Source organism: Labrus bergylta, chromosome 11, assembly GCF_963930695.1.
Source record: "Labrus bergylta chromosome 11, fLabBer1.1, whole genome shotgun sequence".
Classification (NCBI taxonomy): Eukaryota; Metazoa; Chordata; class Actinopteri; order Labriformes; family Labridae; genus Labrus; species Labrus bergylta.
The window spans coordinates 23,422,020-23,438,984 of record NC_089205.1 but is presented as its reverse complement, the minus strand read 5'-3'; the positions used below and the strand labels follow the sequence as shown (position 1 = coordinate 23,438,984).

Here is a 16,965-nt window from a genome sequence, read left to right as displayed (position 1 = left end):
TTGTTAAAACAAGGGCAACAGCAGGCTGCTGTATTAACATCAGCGGGTGGTTTCATGAAGCCACTTCAAGCATATCGAAGCCAGCTCCAGTGAGGCAGGGAAGAATTTTGGGAGACTCAAGTCTTCCCTTTGTCACCCTGTATTAATGCAGAAATCATGAGAGGAGCTGAGAGCTTCATGCAATCTTCCTGAGGAGCTCCATGTTTTTTTAATCCTTAAACTCTTTGCTTATATTATTAATACTAAAGGCTGAGTAATACTTGACAGTGTCATGGTACAACAATTAGAGTGCAGCTTTGGTCAAAGCACTGTCCATCAACATATTTTTGCCTTTTATATCTCTGTAGGTAAGCAGACTCATATTATGACTGTGGGTAATGTAATGTGATTCACCAGCACAAAGAATTCCTCCTGAGTGCATTTAAAGGTACAAACCTAGTCACAACAAAATGGCAGTTTTCAAGTTGTTCATATTTTAATCCACACTTTGTCTCTCTTTTTCTCTCTTTTTTTCTTTGACAGTGGCATAGTTGAAAAATGAATATTCAATACTGAGAAAAAAGCAAACCTCACACATCCCCCATAAAAAGCAAATAAATTACAGCGATTCAAACTTTGTACAAAATGACTTATTTATAGCATCATATGGAACTAACAAAATAACATGTATGAGCATTGGCAATGTGGTGACATGTCTTTGATACAGTGACTTTATACAGTGAGGGGATGTCTGATTCACCAATGCCTCAACATGTCATTAGTACTGTTTGCAGCAAACTCAAAGGCCATAACGGTGATCCTTGTATTGTTTTTATGAGAAGTTACAGAATTAAAAAATGGAAAAGTTCATGTCAGACAACTACTTTAGTAACAGCAATAATATCAATCAATATATTATCATATAATAAATGTCAATCATAATAAATACATTTATTTTTTTAACATATTTTTTTTTACATTTTAAGTAATTCATCAGAATCCCTGTTTGAAAAAGTGTTAAAAGAATCCCGTCAAATTGACATCAAATGAAATGACCTGAAACCAAAATCTATAACCGGTGTTCGATCTTTTACTAAAATTGAATACTTACACATTATTTACATCAGGCAAAACAACCTCTTGTAAAACAATTGGCAGAAATTAAGACTTGTGGAATACTTTAAATACTGTATATGCTAATATACAAACTGCAATGTATCAGAGATCCCAAGATTCAACAATATTGTTCACCAATATTCACGTTAGCAAAGTATTTTACAGCAATATCCACACATTGAGCATAGTTGTTCAATTAAATTCAACATAAATAATGAACCGTCACGAGGTTCCACTCATTCAGTTTGGATCTTACATCAAAATCAAAGTTTCTCATCCATGACGGTAACGGCAAGTGAACTGAAAATCTTTATCGGGTGGAACCCATCACTCCATCTCGACTCGTATTGAATCCTGAGACAAGAATCAGTGGTTGTGTTCTCCCCTCATGTCAGTCCTCAGACTTTTGTGCTTTAATCTTTTTAACTATGTTGGTACAAATCAACAGCATGTGTAAAAAATGAAAATCAATCAATGCAGAAATATTCAGACAGTGCTAAGAAGGATTGGATTTGATCTAGATGTCGTCTATCTATGTTGTCAATGTGACACTGTGAATGTATGTAGTTATGGCCTGCTATGGTTAATGCTAGCAAACTTCCAAAACACACTTTTTATACCTTCTGATGATAATGTGTGACAACATGATGACATTTTTCTACAGTTTGAAAAGTTAAGACTTAACTCCAACTCGAGTTTAAGCACATTTCTGTTTGAATAATGAAAAAAAAGTACAGGTACATAAAGTGGAGTAACGTAAAGTCAGAATGAGTAGAGAGAAAAAATGCAAGCCATGAAAGAAATGCAGAAAAATGTACAGCATTTAGGCACCGTGAGACAGAAATGGAAACAATTTCAATTGTACATGGATTACATTAATTACAAAAGAAGAAGCCTGTATTGTCAGCAAATGCTTTGAAAACAAGCATATCCAAACATTAGCTTTCTGTAGAAGACAAAAGAATAAGTAAAGCAAAACGGATCATGTGGTGAAGCTGAGGCAGCTTAAAATTTGCATGTATGCTGTCAAAAGTAGTCATGAAACCAAGGGAAAGAGCAACAGAAGTCTAAATGAAGTACTCTTTCTTTTCCTCTGCATGCACATGGTTCCCCTCAGCATTGATGATGGCTGTGTCTGCGTCGGGTGCGTCTTCTGCTCCTTTGGCCTCATGTGTTAGGTACGTTCCTGAAGAAATACAGAGCCGTATTAAGTTAACCTCCTGCTGAAAGGAACCAGATTATACGTTTAATCCAAAGCAAGACAATTGTTATTCAAGGGGAGCTCAAGTGACTTTACCTTTATGTCTTGCCAGATATCGTCCAAGAACTATTATCAGACACATGGTGATGAAGACCACGACTGCAACAACGCCGCCGATTAAGGCGTGGTCAGGTCCATGTTGTCCTAAAGCATTGGGATCTTAAAAGAACGGGGATAGAGGGAATGGAGGGGAGAGTGGGGAGATTATGTTAACACCTGCAAGATGTGTGGCTGCTGTCTAACTCAGCTGTAGACATTTCTTTAACTGCAATGGAAATATTTTACACCTGCAATCATCCTGAAAAACGGCAGATGTTGCTTAAAAGCAAAACGCACAACATTCCCAAATGAGTTTCTGTTTTATGTGGCAAAACCTGACAAGGCTGCTTTGAAGAGCTCAAATTAAAGTAGAAAATAAATAATCATTCGATGTACCACAAATCTTTGCACAAATCAAAATAAAATGAATTAAAGGAAACAAAATGATGCAAGAATATTAAAGCTTTGACTGATGTTTTTGTTATTTTTCCAGCAGAACCTCTACACATGCTATCTTTTGTGTTTCCCCTTGCTCCCTGCTGGATTCTGCGGCTGAGGAGCAGGATTTTTAAATACGAGTTATTTAACATGAGGCTTCCTCTGGGCAGAGAGCGAGCTGAAGGTTTCCCAGGTAGGAGCATGCCTTTGTGTCTGTCCTGTAATAAACTCTAAGTGACTGTGTCTTTACAGTGCACCTTGTGTGCTCTCATTATCTCAAGCTGATGAATGGCTATGGCTTGTGCTCACTTTTGCAAAGTGACCCTGGGAAATGACGGCGGGGATGTTTCAACAAACCTCGTTATATCAGAATGCAACCCTCATTTCAGCAACCCAAAGTGTGGGAAGTTAACAAAAGGAATGAAGACGTGAAACATGCAGTTCATTTTTTATTACTCCATGCAGGATAGAACTGCTTCAGACTTTGAAGCAATAACTGATTTGGAAGACAAATTAATCAACTCAGTTTTGGTTGCATGTGGATGGAAATAATGATCTGTACAGCTGATTCCACTGTCAACAAGGGGCATAAGAAATGTTGGTATCACACAGCTGCTGCAAACTGCTCCTCCTACACCGCATTGTCAAATTAACACAATTGACTACATTTGCTTTCACCTTACAGTGGGAGTGAATCACCATCACATATTCATACGAATAGAACCAGATTTCAGAGCTTAAATACTCGACATACTCTTAGGATCTGTATGTCAATCTAAACAAAAGAGACAAACAAAACATTGACATTAAACAAGAAATTAACCTTCACAAAATGAAAAACTACAGACATTTAGGAAGGACACCAATAAATTAGTTTGACAATTATTCTGTTTCCATCCTTTCAGATTAGACATTCCGACTTCTTAACATCTTATTCCAAATACATATTTCCTACATATACAAACCAGAGCAAACCAATTTTCTGCAACTGCCTGGCACATGAATGTATTCATGAAAGCACCTGGAAACAGAAATATTTTTTCCCGATAATATGTTGTCAGAAATGTGAAAGATAAAGAGTTCCCACCAAGAATTTGGACTTCCCCCTTTGCTGTAAACACAAGATCTGAAATCAAATATTTAAACACTGGCACAGAAACAATCTCCAGGCCAGCTCCGCTCAGATAAAGCCGTCTCTTTTCTTTGTGCAAAGACAAACCAAACCAGAAACATATTGTGTGATAACTTATGCAGCCGGTGACATGGCTGGAGACAAAGCAGCTGGCGTCAGCAGAGTGAGCATCCATGCATGGTGATGGTTTGGCTCATGCTGTGTGGAGGTCGTGATGTGTCCTGACCCAAATCCAGATCCAGCATCACATACTGTTAATCTGGCTTGCAATGACTGCTAGAGAGATATTTACCTGTTGTAGGCCCTGGAAAGTCTTTGGCTGTTGCCATGGTTGCAGACATTGACAGCAGTGGGGGAAGACGAGGGGAACAACACCGTGATAAAGAAGGTGACCACAAAGTTCAAAGGAAACATGAGATATTAGCATGAACTATTTTTCTACTTTTCACTTTGACAGCGTGCAGTGGAGACGGTAAGCGGGGCTTGCTGTCAGAGGCAAATGAATGCTTAACTGGAGTTACTTGAAAAGGTCACTGAGAGAGCGGTACAAGATACATAAATAAGGACAGGATGAAAACAAAAATGTACATACTGAGATTTTCCCACTGAAGTCTTGGAATATGGAGCCGTAAAGATATTCGGTAGCTGCTCAGGCTGAAAAGCATCTCACAAACATTTTTGCTCCTTTTTTTTAAAATTTTGAGCATTAAATAAAAATCCACTCACCACCATTACGAGAATGCATAGATCATGAGACAAATATCATAAAACCAGAAATAACGGAAGAGCTAACATCCCTAGAGGTAAATTAGAAAACGTGTTATTTGCACTTTGTGTTGACCAACTCTTTAATATAGAGAGCATGCAGTCGCCTTAGGAGTAATGAAGGATAGGTGTGGTAGAAAATAACTAATGTTAACACCGATAGTTCTATGAAGCAAAAGTTATCATTAGTGGGCTCCTCTTTTGTTTCTACTGCACAGTCAAAGCACTACATATTGCTGATACCAGTTTCCAGCTTTTCTGCTGACTGTTTTGCTCTCAAACACAATCAATAAGACAACAAGCTAATAAACATGGATGGAAGCAATTCAGGGTTTAGGATATAGAACAAAAAAAATGTAAATATCTCATATGACATTAAATGCAACATGTTTGCTCTGCCTTAAGAATAATGTCATTATGTGTTTAGATGAAACAATTTAAATGTTAATGCAACTGTTTTCAGAAAAATGTAACATGGCCCCTGTTGGGTTCATTGAAAAATTCTACATTAGAGCGCGTCCCAAATGTGAGTAACAGTTATGCTTTATATAAAATACTAAATGCCCCATTGAAGTTATTTTGACGATCAAGGCAAACATTAAGCATGTTCAAAGGCACACATAACAACTCTAATTCCATTCAGAGGCATGAACGGAAGTAAACACATGGAGCATGTCATTTTGATAAACATCATTCGGAGGTAATTGCATGTGCTCTTATGTTTGGTCGTAATGGTAGCAACCATTCAGCCTTGTAACAAAAATATAAACACTCTCATGTCTTCTATTTTCTGCTCCTGTGAATATGCAAATGTAAGCAATGGTTGACGAACAGTAAAAACCTGATGTGCTGAATGGCTGAGTATTGTTAGCTGTGGAAAATAAATCTAATCAGAAGCAGTAATAAAAATGCAGGTGAGGCGGCGGAGCTGTGCGTGAAAAAACGACAGCAGAAAAGAAAGACAAAAAATAGAGTATCGAATTCATCCAGTAAAACAATGCTATTTTCTAGCTCAAAGCCTAGTTGTTAGCTCATCAATCATCAACAGTGTCATGTTTGTGAGTGTTGAGGTGGGGCTGAAGGGGGGGGGGGGAGCAAGCAGACCTATGAAAGCAGCTGTGACTGCCTTTGCCTGATGCAAAAATGTCAGCGTAAAAAGATTGGAAGAGTGGAGGCTTAAGAGAGAAGCAGGAAGCTGGAGATGGAGACAATAAGGTGATGATGCCTGCTAAACAAAAAGAAAAAAAAAGAGAACAATAGGGAGCAAAGACAAACCTCTATGGACAAGAGGCTCAACATGAGGAAACTTAAAATCAGATGGCACTAATCAAGGACTTTATATGGCTGGTGCAATGGGGTTGATGTTTGTGTTTAACCTCGGTGAGTACAGGCAAAGTAATGAATAATAAAAAAAAAAGATATATTTTAAGTCACACAAAGGACAAGCTGTGAATGAATGAAATCTTTCAGCAAAGTATTTGTAATAAAGGTCAAGTCATGAATGAAGGACTCATATTTCCTACATAGATTACCTTTTCAGGCAATCGAGTGTTAGTGGGAAAGTAAACCACAATGCAGAGAACATAAAAACCATCTGATGTCGTGCTTTTTGACACGAAAGAACAAGAGATAAACGAGGGTGAGGGGCTGAGAAGCTGCAGCCAGCAGATGCAGTCACCCCTTGCCTGTATTTAACTAAACTCCTACCTGTAACCAATTGTCTAACATCTCACTCAGAGTCATTTTTATACGCCATTTCTTTGCTTTTTTTAATACAGTGTATGAAGGAGCATAATTGCAGACGGTGATAAATTGAGGCAGAGTGATGACATTTATTGCTTCTCAGCTCTCCTGTCATTAGCAAATTAGGCTTAGAGGCTGAGACGATCCGGAGAGACCCCGGGAAGTATTCAGCCAGACACGGCGTAGCTCTGAAGAATGACTGTCATCATCAGTGGAAATGAGCCCGTCTCGCACATCTTTTAAACGCTTGACTCAATTTTTCATCCTTCCCGAGGAACCAGGACCTTTGTGTTATGTGTGAGAGCGCTGCTTACAAGTTTAACTCTTTCCTCGGGTAATCTGACAAATAGGAGAAACAGCTCCCCGATACAACGCATGTAGAAAGCAGCCCAGGTAATTCAACTCATTTAAAGGTTTTTTTTTTTTTTAATTTGGGAAAGTACAAATATGTTTTTATGACAAATTTTCGTGTGTGTCATCTTCCTTTCTTCATTTTTTTTGTCAAAGAAGGCCTTCCTCTCCCCAAAAACCTCTTCCCTTGTAGTCGGACAAAGAGTGTGCTGTGCATCCACTGACTGTGCCTGAGCCTGAATGAACCCAGTGTCTTGAAACAAACTGCACTGTCGTGTGTGACTGTTTGATTAGCCACAAAAGCCCCTCAAATAACGCCATGTTGAATTTTAATATTCTCTCCTTGATTTGTTTTATTGTTACTTGCCTGTATTTGATAAACGTTTATAAACATGTGCTGCAGAGGCATTAATGATCCATTCCCTGCACCATGCTGTCTTTATTCTCTCAGCAGCTCCACTGTCTCGGATTAACTTATCTCTCCTCCAGGCGGTCTCGGGGAGCTAAATTCTGCATCCTTAACACTTTTTCCCCATTTCCTCCCAGGGACAGTCCAAAAGCTAAACCTGTGTGGCAATATGTATAGTTCAGCGAGGAAATCTGGGCTATCCTGTGCAATGCAGAGGCACCAATTGGAAATGGACTCAAGAGGAAATCTACAAATTGGGTGTCCTGCAGCAAACAAATTCATCTGTAACAATGCACATTACTTTCTTGCATTAGTTTAGGTCCACAAATTGCTCTTTTCTCATATCTGAGCCAGCTTAATTTACTAACATTTGAAAACATATGACTCTAATTTTGAACCTGGATAGGTGCAGCCCCAGTGGAAAGCTGGTATCAGTGTGAGTGTGCATAGCTGAATGAAAAGCAAACTGTAAAGGTTTATGTCTGCTGGGGGTGAAAATTACTTTATTAGTCTTGTCCATTTTTTCATGTTGAATTTGAGATATTTTTCATTTTGTTACTCCGCTCAAGGCAGCCCATTGGTTTTGAGTTCATCTCAGCAGCGTAAGAAAAATAACTGAATATCATTACTTGTAATCAATCGCAGTGAATACCTCGTCTGAAATTGATTTCCATCCTCAGAATTTCAATTTTGTTGCTGGTTCATACTCTGGAAACTTTTCAAATCAACCTGCGCTATAACAGCTTCACAACACAAATAAAATGTAATTCTGTCTCAAACTTCAAGTGTGAAATCTATTTGATTTAGACATAAATGAAGCATAACATTAAAATTAAAATTACTTTGATTTCATGCTTTATGATCGCTCTTTGGTCACGAGACTTCACAGACTTAAAAGTCCTCTGCCTGGAATATAAAGTAACAACAGAACTGATCATCCATAAAAAGACTAGTTGTTCTGGACTCACCATATACAAACAGTATATATTCAGCACTGTCGGTCCCCAGGTGGTTGCTCGCCTCGCAGCGGTATGTGCCGTTGTCTGTTTTGTTTAGTGTGGTGATGGTTAGTTCCCTGCCCTCCACAATCATACGCTCGATGTCTGGCAGCTCCCCTCCATCTTTAGACCACAGCACTGGTTCAGGTCTGGGAAAGAAAATACAAACAATACTTTTTTCTGCTTTCTATTTCCTACAGGTGAAGAAATAATAAATAAAAAAACTAAAGAAATGAAACTTCTTCAATGAAAATAAATCACATTTCAAGTCCAATGTAGGCCTCTTGTCATTCTAGTAACTGGCACCAAATTGAGATTATAAATGAATGCCAACTTACATTGGGTTGCCTATGGAAACACACTCCAGTTTGAAGTATTGCCCTTCCTGTGGAATAATCAATGATTTTGCGATCTCCAGATGGGGAGCATCTGTGAAGAAGAGATGGAAAAGAATCCAATGCTGTGACAGCGCTCTGTGTAGGAGGCTTTAACTGCAGCACTGGCAAAGTACAACAGTAGTTAGTTCTTTACCCATAGGGCAGCTCTTAGCTTTAGCACATATCCCTGTTCTGCCTGGAACTAATCCCTTACCTGCAAACTAATCCCACACTAATCCTGAGCAATTGCAAAGCTAAACCTGCAGACATAAATGTAATCTCAATCCTTGTCTTTTCTCATTGCTAATCGTTTGCCTAATCCTGCTTTCTAGGGTGGGTGTGACTGCACTCACAGTGGACCTCCAGGACCTCAGTGGTCATGTAAGGGTTGGACAGAGACACGTGGTCCACATGGCAGGTGTAGGCGACGCCATCATCTCGTCTGTCCACACGCAATTTGAGACTACTCCTGACTGTGAAGGATTTTCCAGTGGCATTTGTCTTTGTAGTTCCTAGAGAGAGTCAGAAAAATGAAAATGGGTAACAGCCACTTACAATTTGTAGTATTATATGGGGAACGGGTCTGGGTTTTGTGGAAGCTCCACATGCAAGGAATTATATTTCGAAAAAGAAGCAGAGAAAAACAGAAACCAGCTTTTACTTTAACTATAACGTGAGAAACAAGACATTTTATTTCAAGATTTTTCATTTCTGACATAGACAGCAGCAGCGGTTTTGTTGTTGTTTTTCCTCTGCATCTCCTTTGAGGGAGAGAGTCTTGGCCTTTGAAAGTCAAGTCAAAGTAGAGTGAATATTGAGGGGAGAGCCGTATGAGCGTTGACTCGGTTGGTTGGGTGTGTTTGCTCCTCTAGGACCATCTCTCAAACATCCCAGTCAACAAACAGGCACACACTCCCCCGGCAGTGCAGGGTGGATTTCCTTAGTTCCATAGTCAAATCTTTTCTTTCTTCTGTCTGCTTTGTCTAACTCTCATGTCCAGACATTCACCCTTTTCATAGCTTCAGATCTCGAGTTGAGTTTTTTTTCTTCTCTATACCCTCTGATGTTGTTTATATCTGGAGATGACTCTTAACTTATAATTGGAAACATTTCTTTGCAATTTGCTGCTACTCTCCTGTCAGCGCTTTGTGTGGTGGCACCACTTTCCATAGAACCAGCTGTACACAGCCACTTAACAAGGCGAAAAGCACACAGGCATTTCTTGACGACAGGCCTAGACAGACTTTTCACAGGAGACGCTAAACTCCTCGCAACTCGCACTACACTACATCCTTCCACTTCCATCTCTTCATCTGCCTGGACTTTCAACCGTCCAGCGCTAAACCAACTTAATCATACTGACATATACTCACTCCACTCCTTTACTCACAAGTAACACACAGAAACGCACAAGCAGCACATGATTCGTTCAATCCCTTGGTCTATTAACTCCTAAGAGCTCCTTGCAATAACGCCCAGAAATCATCTTCATTTTGGGTTCATTTGTCCCATTTGTTCCACTCGACTGTTTTTCTTTCATGTGTAATGTAAACTGCTACTCTCAATCATTTTCATGTTGCTCATTCGTTTTTTCTTCTATACATACAAGAATGATTTGAGGGCGATGAGTTGTAATGGCTTAATGAATCCTGAAATAATGCAGATAATGCTCATTTTGGTGTTTCTAATAAGTTTTTCCTCAAAGCTTATTTACTTTTTAATTTCATTTTCCATTTTATTATAAACAGCAATTATTGAAGTTGTTGACATCACCAGTTTAAAATCTGGTATACGGGTAATGTCAGTGATTGGAAAAGATTGTTTTTATTACCCTTTTAGCACTTTTTGAAGTCTGCCCTGTATTAGTAATAGCAGTAAGAAGAAAAAAAAGAAGAGGACTACAAAATGGGAGGATAGTAAAAAAAAACACCATTTCAGTCCAACCTCCAAAGCCTCCAGGACATCATGCTGGTTATGATTAATGCATCACAAATAAGATTATTTTTTAAACGTAATTTCAAACATCACATATCATTTGAGCAGACAGGAAAGTCAGAGGCCTTGCATGTTTGAGCCAAAGACCTTGCATCTTGCCCTGAAGTATTGAGGGGGGATAGTAAGTACCTCTGTGGTGTCAAAACACAAATCTCTCCAGCTTTCCCTCTCATTCATCACGTCGCCTGTAGCATCAGAGCTGCCACAGAGAAGCTGTCAGTCTCTTTCAGGGCGGCTGCTAGCATCGCCACAGAGCACGCCGAGGCAGCTTTCATAAGAATGTGAATGTGCCCGTTTTCACCTGCTTTGAACCAGACCCCCAGCAGGCAAGCAGATCTAACATTCAGGCAACTGGGGGCACTGCTGTCATCATCTCCTCTGTGCATGTTCTAACAAAGTGGAAGTTTAGTGGCAGCATTTTACAGTTTACAAAGTGTGGACCTGTTATAGTTTTTTTTTTTTTAAAAGACACAATTAAAAATGGTAATTGTTCATTGGGTCAGCCAAGGTTTGCCCAGCCTTGAAGATATAACTGCATAACAAATTAGGTCTTTGTTTATGTTATGAGTACCCGAGATGTATTCTCTAATAGCAAATTCATTTTTTACACTTGCAACTTTAAAACTTGCGATGCCAGAACCTACTGCAGAGTTGCAACCTCCTGCCTGCTGACCAATAAGTATTAAAAGCATGTTTTATTAAGTGTTGCCCAGTATGGTACTTCATTCTGTGACCTATTTTCTACATTTGTTGCTGCTGAAAGCAAAGTTTCAGCTCATATTCATAAGGTACAAATGCCTCATTTGGTGTAAGGCTAATGATATTTTGGAACTTGCTCAATCTTAATGAAGCATCATTATTATTGGTAGTTTGGGGGTACAAGCACCCATGAGAAAAGCTCAACACTACTGAGCTGGTGAAGCTGTATCTGGGTTTCCTGTGAAATTGATCTTTAACCGTCTGATTCAATGTGGTTGTAGAGAGGAACATACAACATCTTTTACTATAACAAGGGGTTTGTCCATTCATTTGGACCTATTTTCTATCATTCTGTAATATTTGAAATCAATGAAGATTTAAAGACTTGTATTAAAAAAAAACATTTGTAGCAGCTGTGAAAAGTGGAGTCTTGTTTCATTCTCCAAAGACTTTCATATTTCAGTGTTTGGCTCAACTTGACACAGAAGTAGTTCCTGCACCATTAGTCTAATAAAAAGGCTCAGAAAGAAACACTGAAGATAAATAAATAGAAAATTGTGATGTAGTGAAAGGCTCACAAATATAACTACACATTATTTTGACTGTTGACTAGTTTTCAACATTGTGGCAAATACCATTTCTGAAATGAATGTAACGTTTTCACTTTCAACAGAAGATGTGAGCAGCACAGGTCTGCACATATCACTACTGTCATTTATTATTACGACCAACACAGCTTAGTGCGGTCAGAGAACAACGTTTCAAACAAATGCTGCCTGACTGTTGATTACATGTTGAATCTGATAACCGTATTACAAATGTTTGAAAATGTGAAGTTATCGCCTAACACAAAATAAGAGTAGAGACATGCACAAAGCTCAGGTCCCTCTTTCCATTAAGCAGATGATGCTCTATACTCTTTTTATTTGACACCAAAAAAAATAAATCAATGCATGTCTTTGAATAACAATTCCTTTTCAGTGCAAAGAGTAGGGATTGACTCAAGACATAAAAACATTCACATGCTCTGTCGTTTGCATTTACATACTGATTTCATATAATTTGATGTCATTTTTGAAACCGTCTTTGCCACATAATTGAAGATTTTGATTCTGATGTCTTCAAATGGTACAACTAAAGTAGGTTTTATAACACGTGTGTCCACAGTGTTAAAACTCATAACCCTTAATATTTTCCTCCATAGCTTCCAGGTCTTTCAACTTTATTGGAATACAAATTATTTTTTTTACTTTGTTCTCCAGGGGAAAAGAGATAGTTTTAACTGAGGTTGGACCTGCTGTGGAAAACGTCTAAAAATAGCTCACCATATAAAGCAAGTAATGTGAGAAAACACCTAGAGGTTTTAAAACATATGCTGGTTTAGTCCTGTAATGTGGCTCATTTGTAAAAGTCTCAGATGCTACCCACAATGTTTCCCACTAACTTACAGTGTAGAGAGCTGGTAAATAAAAGAGATGAAAACATGGCATTGTGTTTATAGACTTTCCAGATGTTAGACTCACGACTGAAAAAAAAAAAAAACACATCATGTTGAAATGATACGTAAATATGCAGCAGCAAATAGATGGTGCTGATTGCTGCAGGCGTTAAAATGACGCCTCCCATACATATCAATGTTGTCCTGAGGGGGTTAAAAGCTATCTCAGGAACAGAGGGAAAACAAGAGATCCTGTCAACTGATTTAGAAGAACACCAACTACTCTGGCCAACACTATCAACTCAATGATAGTATGATACCATTCATTATGAATTAAATTATACATTATACATTAAGGTTGTTTTAAAATGATTTAAGTTGCCTGATGATTTAGAGCAACTACACTATAATGCCATGGTGTTAGTTTTGTAAGATCAGATAAGATCAGACAGTGTGGGCTGACATGATGCACTGACAAGCATATGAAAAATATCCCCCCCCCCCATCCTGTACTTTTTCCTACAGCCGATGCTGTGTACAGGAAACACTGTGTGATCATCAGGTCTCTTTAATTTAGAAGAGCATAGTGCAAATATGAATATGAGGAAGCAATTTATTTTCTTGGGTAGACATTTTTTTTCCCGCTGCCTCAAGAATATTGCTGTTTTTTTTTTGACAGTGACAATTCAAAGTTTTCAAAGAATTGACAGGATGGTAAAAGTTGAAGTGCACGATCAGCAGAGAGCAGGGATTTAAAGTCTAAAGTAAGCAGTGTTTCCCCTAGGTTTACAGCTTTGGGGGGATGGACACACGCCGACATGCCGACACAAACTCTTGAAGGAATCTTGGTGTTTTTGCTTTTTATTTTATTTTATTTTTTTAAAGATTTATTTTTGTGCTTTTGTGCCTTTAATGGAGCGATAGGACAGTGGACAGAGATGGATATCAGGGATAGAGAGTGGGGATTGACATGTGGGAAAGGAGCCACAGGCTGGATTTGAACCCGGGCCTCCTGCGTTGAGGACTACAGCCTCCATACATGGGACGGGCGCACTAACCATTGCGCCACCAGCAGCCCTTGTGTTACTTTCAAAGAGTAACTAAACCTTAAAAACACTTTTTTCAACCATAAACCTCTGTATTTGAGTATTAAGTAGTGTTATGGATCAATTCAAGTCCCAATCTCGACATGTGAGTACAAAGTATTGAAATTCGAAATATTGTGTTAGAAATGTGCAGAGTGTCTGCCCTTCTGTTTGAAAAATTCTAAGGGCTGTGTGGAGTACATGATTTGTTGTTGTGTTTTCTTATTTGTTGTTGTGTTTTCTTATTTATCGTTGTGTTTTGTGATTTGTTGTTGGGTTTTGTGATTTGTTGTTGGGTTTTGTGATTTGTCGTTGTGTTTTGTGATTTGTTGTTGGGTTTTGTGATTTGTTGTTGTGTTTTGTGATTTGTTGTTGTGTTTTGTGATTTGTTGTTGTGTTTTCTTATTTGTCGTTGTGTTTTCTTATTTGTCGTTGTATTTTTTGATTTGTCGTTGTGTTTTTTGATTTGTTGTTGGGTTTTCTGATTTGTTGTTGTGTTTTCTTATTTGTCGTTGTGTTTTCTTATTTGTCGTTGGGTTTTCTGATTTGTTGTTGTGTTTTCTTATTTGTCGTTGTGTTTTCTTATTTGTCGTTTTGTTTTTTGATTTGTTGTTGTGTTTTCTTATTTGTCGTTGTGTTTTCTTATTTGTCGTTGTGTTTTTTGATTTGTCGTTGTGTTTTTTGATTTGTTGTTGTGTTTTTTGATTTGTTGTTGGGTTTTCTGATTTGTTGTTGGGTTTTCTGATTTGTTGTTGTGTTTTCTTATTTGTCATTGTGTTTTCTTATTTGTCGTTGTGTTTTCTTATTTGTCGTTGTGTTTTTTGATTTGTTGTTGTGTTTTTTGATTTGTTGTTGGGTTTTCTGATTTGTTGTTGTGTTTTCTGATTTGTTGTTGTGTTTTCTTATTTGTCGTTGTGTTTCTTATTTGTCGTTGTGTTTTGGGATTTGTTGTTGTGTTTTTTGATTTGTTGTTGGGTTTTCTGATTTGTTGTTGTGTTTTCTGATTTGTTGTTGTGTTTTCTTATTTGTCGTTGTGTTTCTTATTTGTCGTTGTGTTTTCTGATTTGTTGTTGGGTTTTTTGATTTGTTGTTGTGTTTTCTTATTTGTCGTTGTGTTTTGTAATTTGTTGTCGTGTTTTTTGATTTGTTGTTGCCATTGCGCCACCAGCGCGCCCCCAAGATCTAGTGTCTTTAAGGTGCAGTCTCACTCCCACAACAGCATCCAAACGTCCGGACAAACCAGTTCCTCTTTTTTGGCTTCTTAATGCTGTCTTCTTTCTTCCTCTCCATCTCCTGAATCCTCTCCGCCCACTCCTGCTCTTTCTGCTGCAGGACTTCTGCTGCCTCTTGACGATGGACCTTCAGCTGCTCTTCAACCGAGTTCAGAGCATCTTGAAGCTCGATGATCTTTACTCCTTGGCGCTTCACTATGGGTTCCTGCTTCTTCAAACCTTTACTGAGAGTGTCGTTTATGATTGTCTGGAAATGCGAAACCTTAAGGTGAACCATTTGCTCTTCTACCTTTTCGATAGGCTCAGCATCTTTAACAGGAAGGTTGGTTTTCAGCTCTTCCTGTTTGCGCTGAAGAAGCTTTTCGTCTTCCTTGTCTTTTGGTGCCTCCTCATCCATCTCGGGTATTGGCACAGATGTATTATTGCCAAAGGGACCACGACTGATCTCCTCATCAAGCCATCTATCTTCATCCCCATGACTTGACACAGATGTGAAGCTGTCAAAGTTGCCCAAACTAATGTCATCATAGATCCATCCATCCCACTCGCCATCATCAGAGGCCTCTTCGACCCAATGATTTGACACATATGTATGACCGTCAAAGTTAGCTGAACTACTCTCGTCATCCATCCTTCCATCATCCCAATCGTCGTCATCTGAGTCCTTCTCCACTCCATTACTCTGAAATTGTTGCAGTTGTTTGTGGGCCTCCTCCAGTTTGGCCTTTAGACTTTTGTTGATTCCAATTTCCTCATTCAATTGTAAGGCAGAGTTCTCCTGGAGCTCCTTCAGCTGACGACTGAGGCCCTGTTTTGCTGTCTCTGCTACTTTTGCGGCCTGGAAATACTTAACTTTGGACTGTCTAAGCTGGATTTTAAGGTCCCAATTTAACTTGTTCTGGGCTTTGAGGTTGTAAGAAACATGCTTCAGCATGTATTCAGTTTCATGCAGCTTCTCTTTGAGAGCTGCATGTTCCTCTCGCAGATTTTCTTTGCTGCTTTTGTCGTTTGTGGTTTGACCTTGGAACAAATCGAGGACGCCACACAGGGTCTCCACTGTTCTTTTCAGGTAGGCTCTTTCTTTAGGCCTGCATGAAATGAGCAACACCTTGGTGGACTGCAGTTTCTTACAGACTTCTATCTCCCAGTCTTTGATGTAGGCCTTAACATGGCTGTCCAGGATTGCTTTTCTTGTAGTAAACATTTTCCTTTTAGTCTTTGGGGGTGGGCTAATGTACGATCCTTCGGTGAACAAATCTCTCTATGAACTTAATCAAGTTGGCTCTCCAAACCTTTAACCTGCAAACTTCAGTCTCAGAACGTTTCATGACATCATCAAAGGCATCAAAGCACTTTGATGTTCTGAGACGGAATGCTGACAAGACTGTTTTTTTAATTAAAAAAAAAAAACTTTATTTACAATTTGTCAAATAAATTCTGATGTAAAGTCCACACTAAAACCTGACAAAGAAGTTTGTTTGTAACTTAAGTTGTGGCATATAGGTCTTTCACACTTGCAGAAAACTCTTGAAAAACCTGTGGTGTTGTTAAAAAGGCAAATATTGTCATTGTTAAATATTCAACTACCACTAACAATTCGATGGTCAGTTAGTGTAGTCACCGTGGGGCATCAGTAAAAATGCTCAAGATAGCGTTGTCTTCAGAAAACATTTATTATCCACTTCACGCACTGTACAGCCTTTAGAGTTTACAAAAAATATTTGTGGGTACGTATGTGTGGTTTTCTGTTGAGTAATAAAATAAAGATAAAGGGACATGCATTATAAATTATTTCTCCCAATACTGCAACCTTACTAAACAGAATATAGTCGCATAGCCTACTAATAGACACATGTGAGTACAAAGTATTGAAATTCGAAAATATTGTGTTAGAAATGTGCAGAGTGT

General features: G+C 38.6%; 1 protein-coding gene across 3 annotated transcripts in view; it reads right to left on the bottom strand.

Moving 5' to 3' along the window:
• Nucleotides 1–450: 450 nt before the first annotated feature.
• The window catches only part of cadm2b (cell adhesion molecule 2b), a 140,372-nt gene continuing 123,857 nt past the window's right edge, over nucleotides 451–16,965 (bottom strand). For 2 of the 3 annotated variants that reach the window (XM_020646318.3, XM_020646316.3), the window contains 6 exons: nucleotides 8,962–9,120; nucleotides 8,570–8,660; nucleotides 8,202–8,380; nucleotides 4,258–4,284; nucleotides 2,393–2,515; nucleotides 451–2,281 (listed from right to left, as the gene is read on the bottom strand). In XM_020646318.3, the coding sequence (XP_020501974.1) occupies nucleotides 2,163–2,281; nucleotides 2,393–2,515; nucleotides 4,258–4,284; nucleotides 8,202–8,380; nucleotides 8,570–8,660; nucleotides 8,962–9,120 (698 nt within the window). In that variant the 3' untranslated portion in view covers nucleotides 451–2,162. The remainder of the gene's footprint in view (nucleotides 2,282–2,392; nucleotides 2,516–4,257; nucleotides 4,285–8,201; nucleotides 8,381–8,569; nucleotides 8,661–8,961; nucleotides 9,121–16,965) is intronic. The other variant, XM_020646317.3, reaches the window with a different exon arrangement.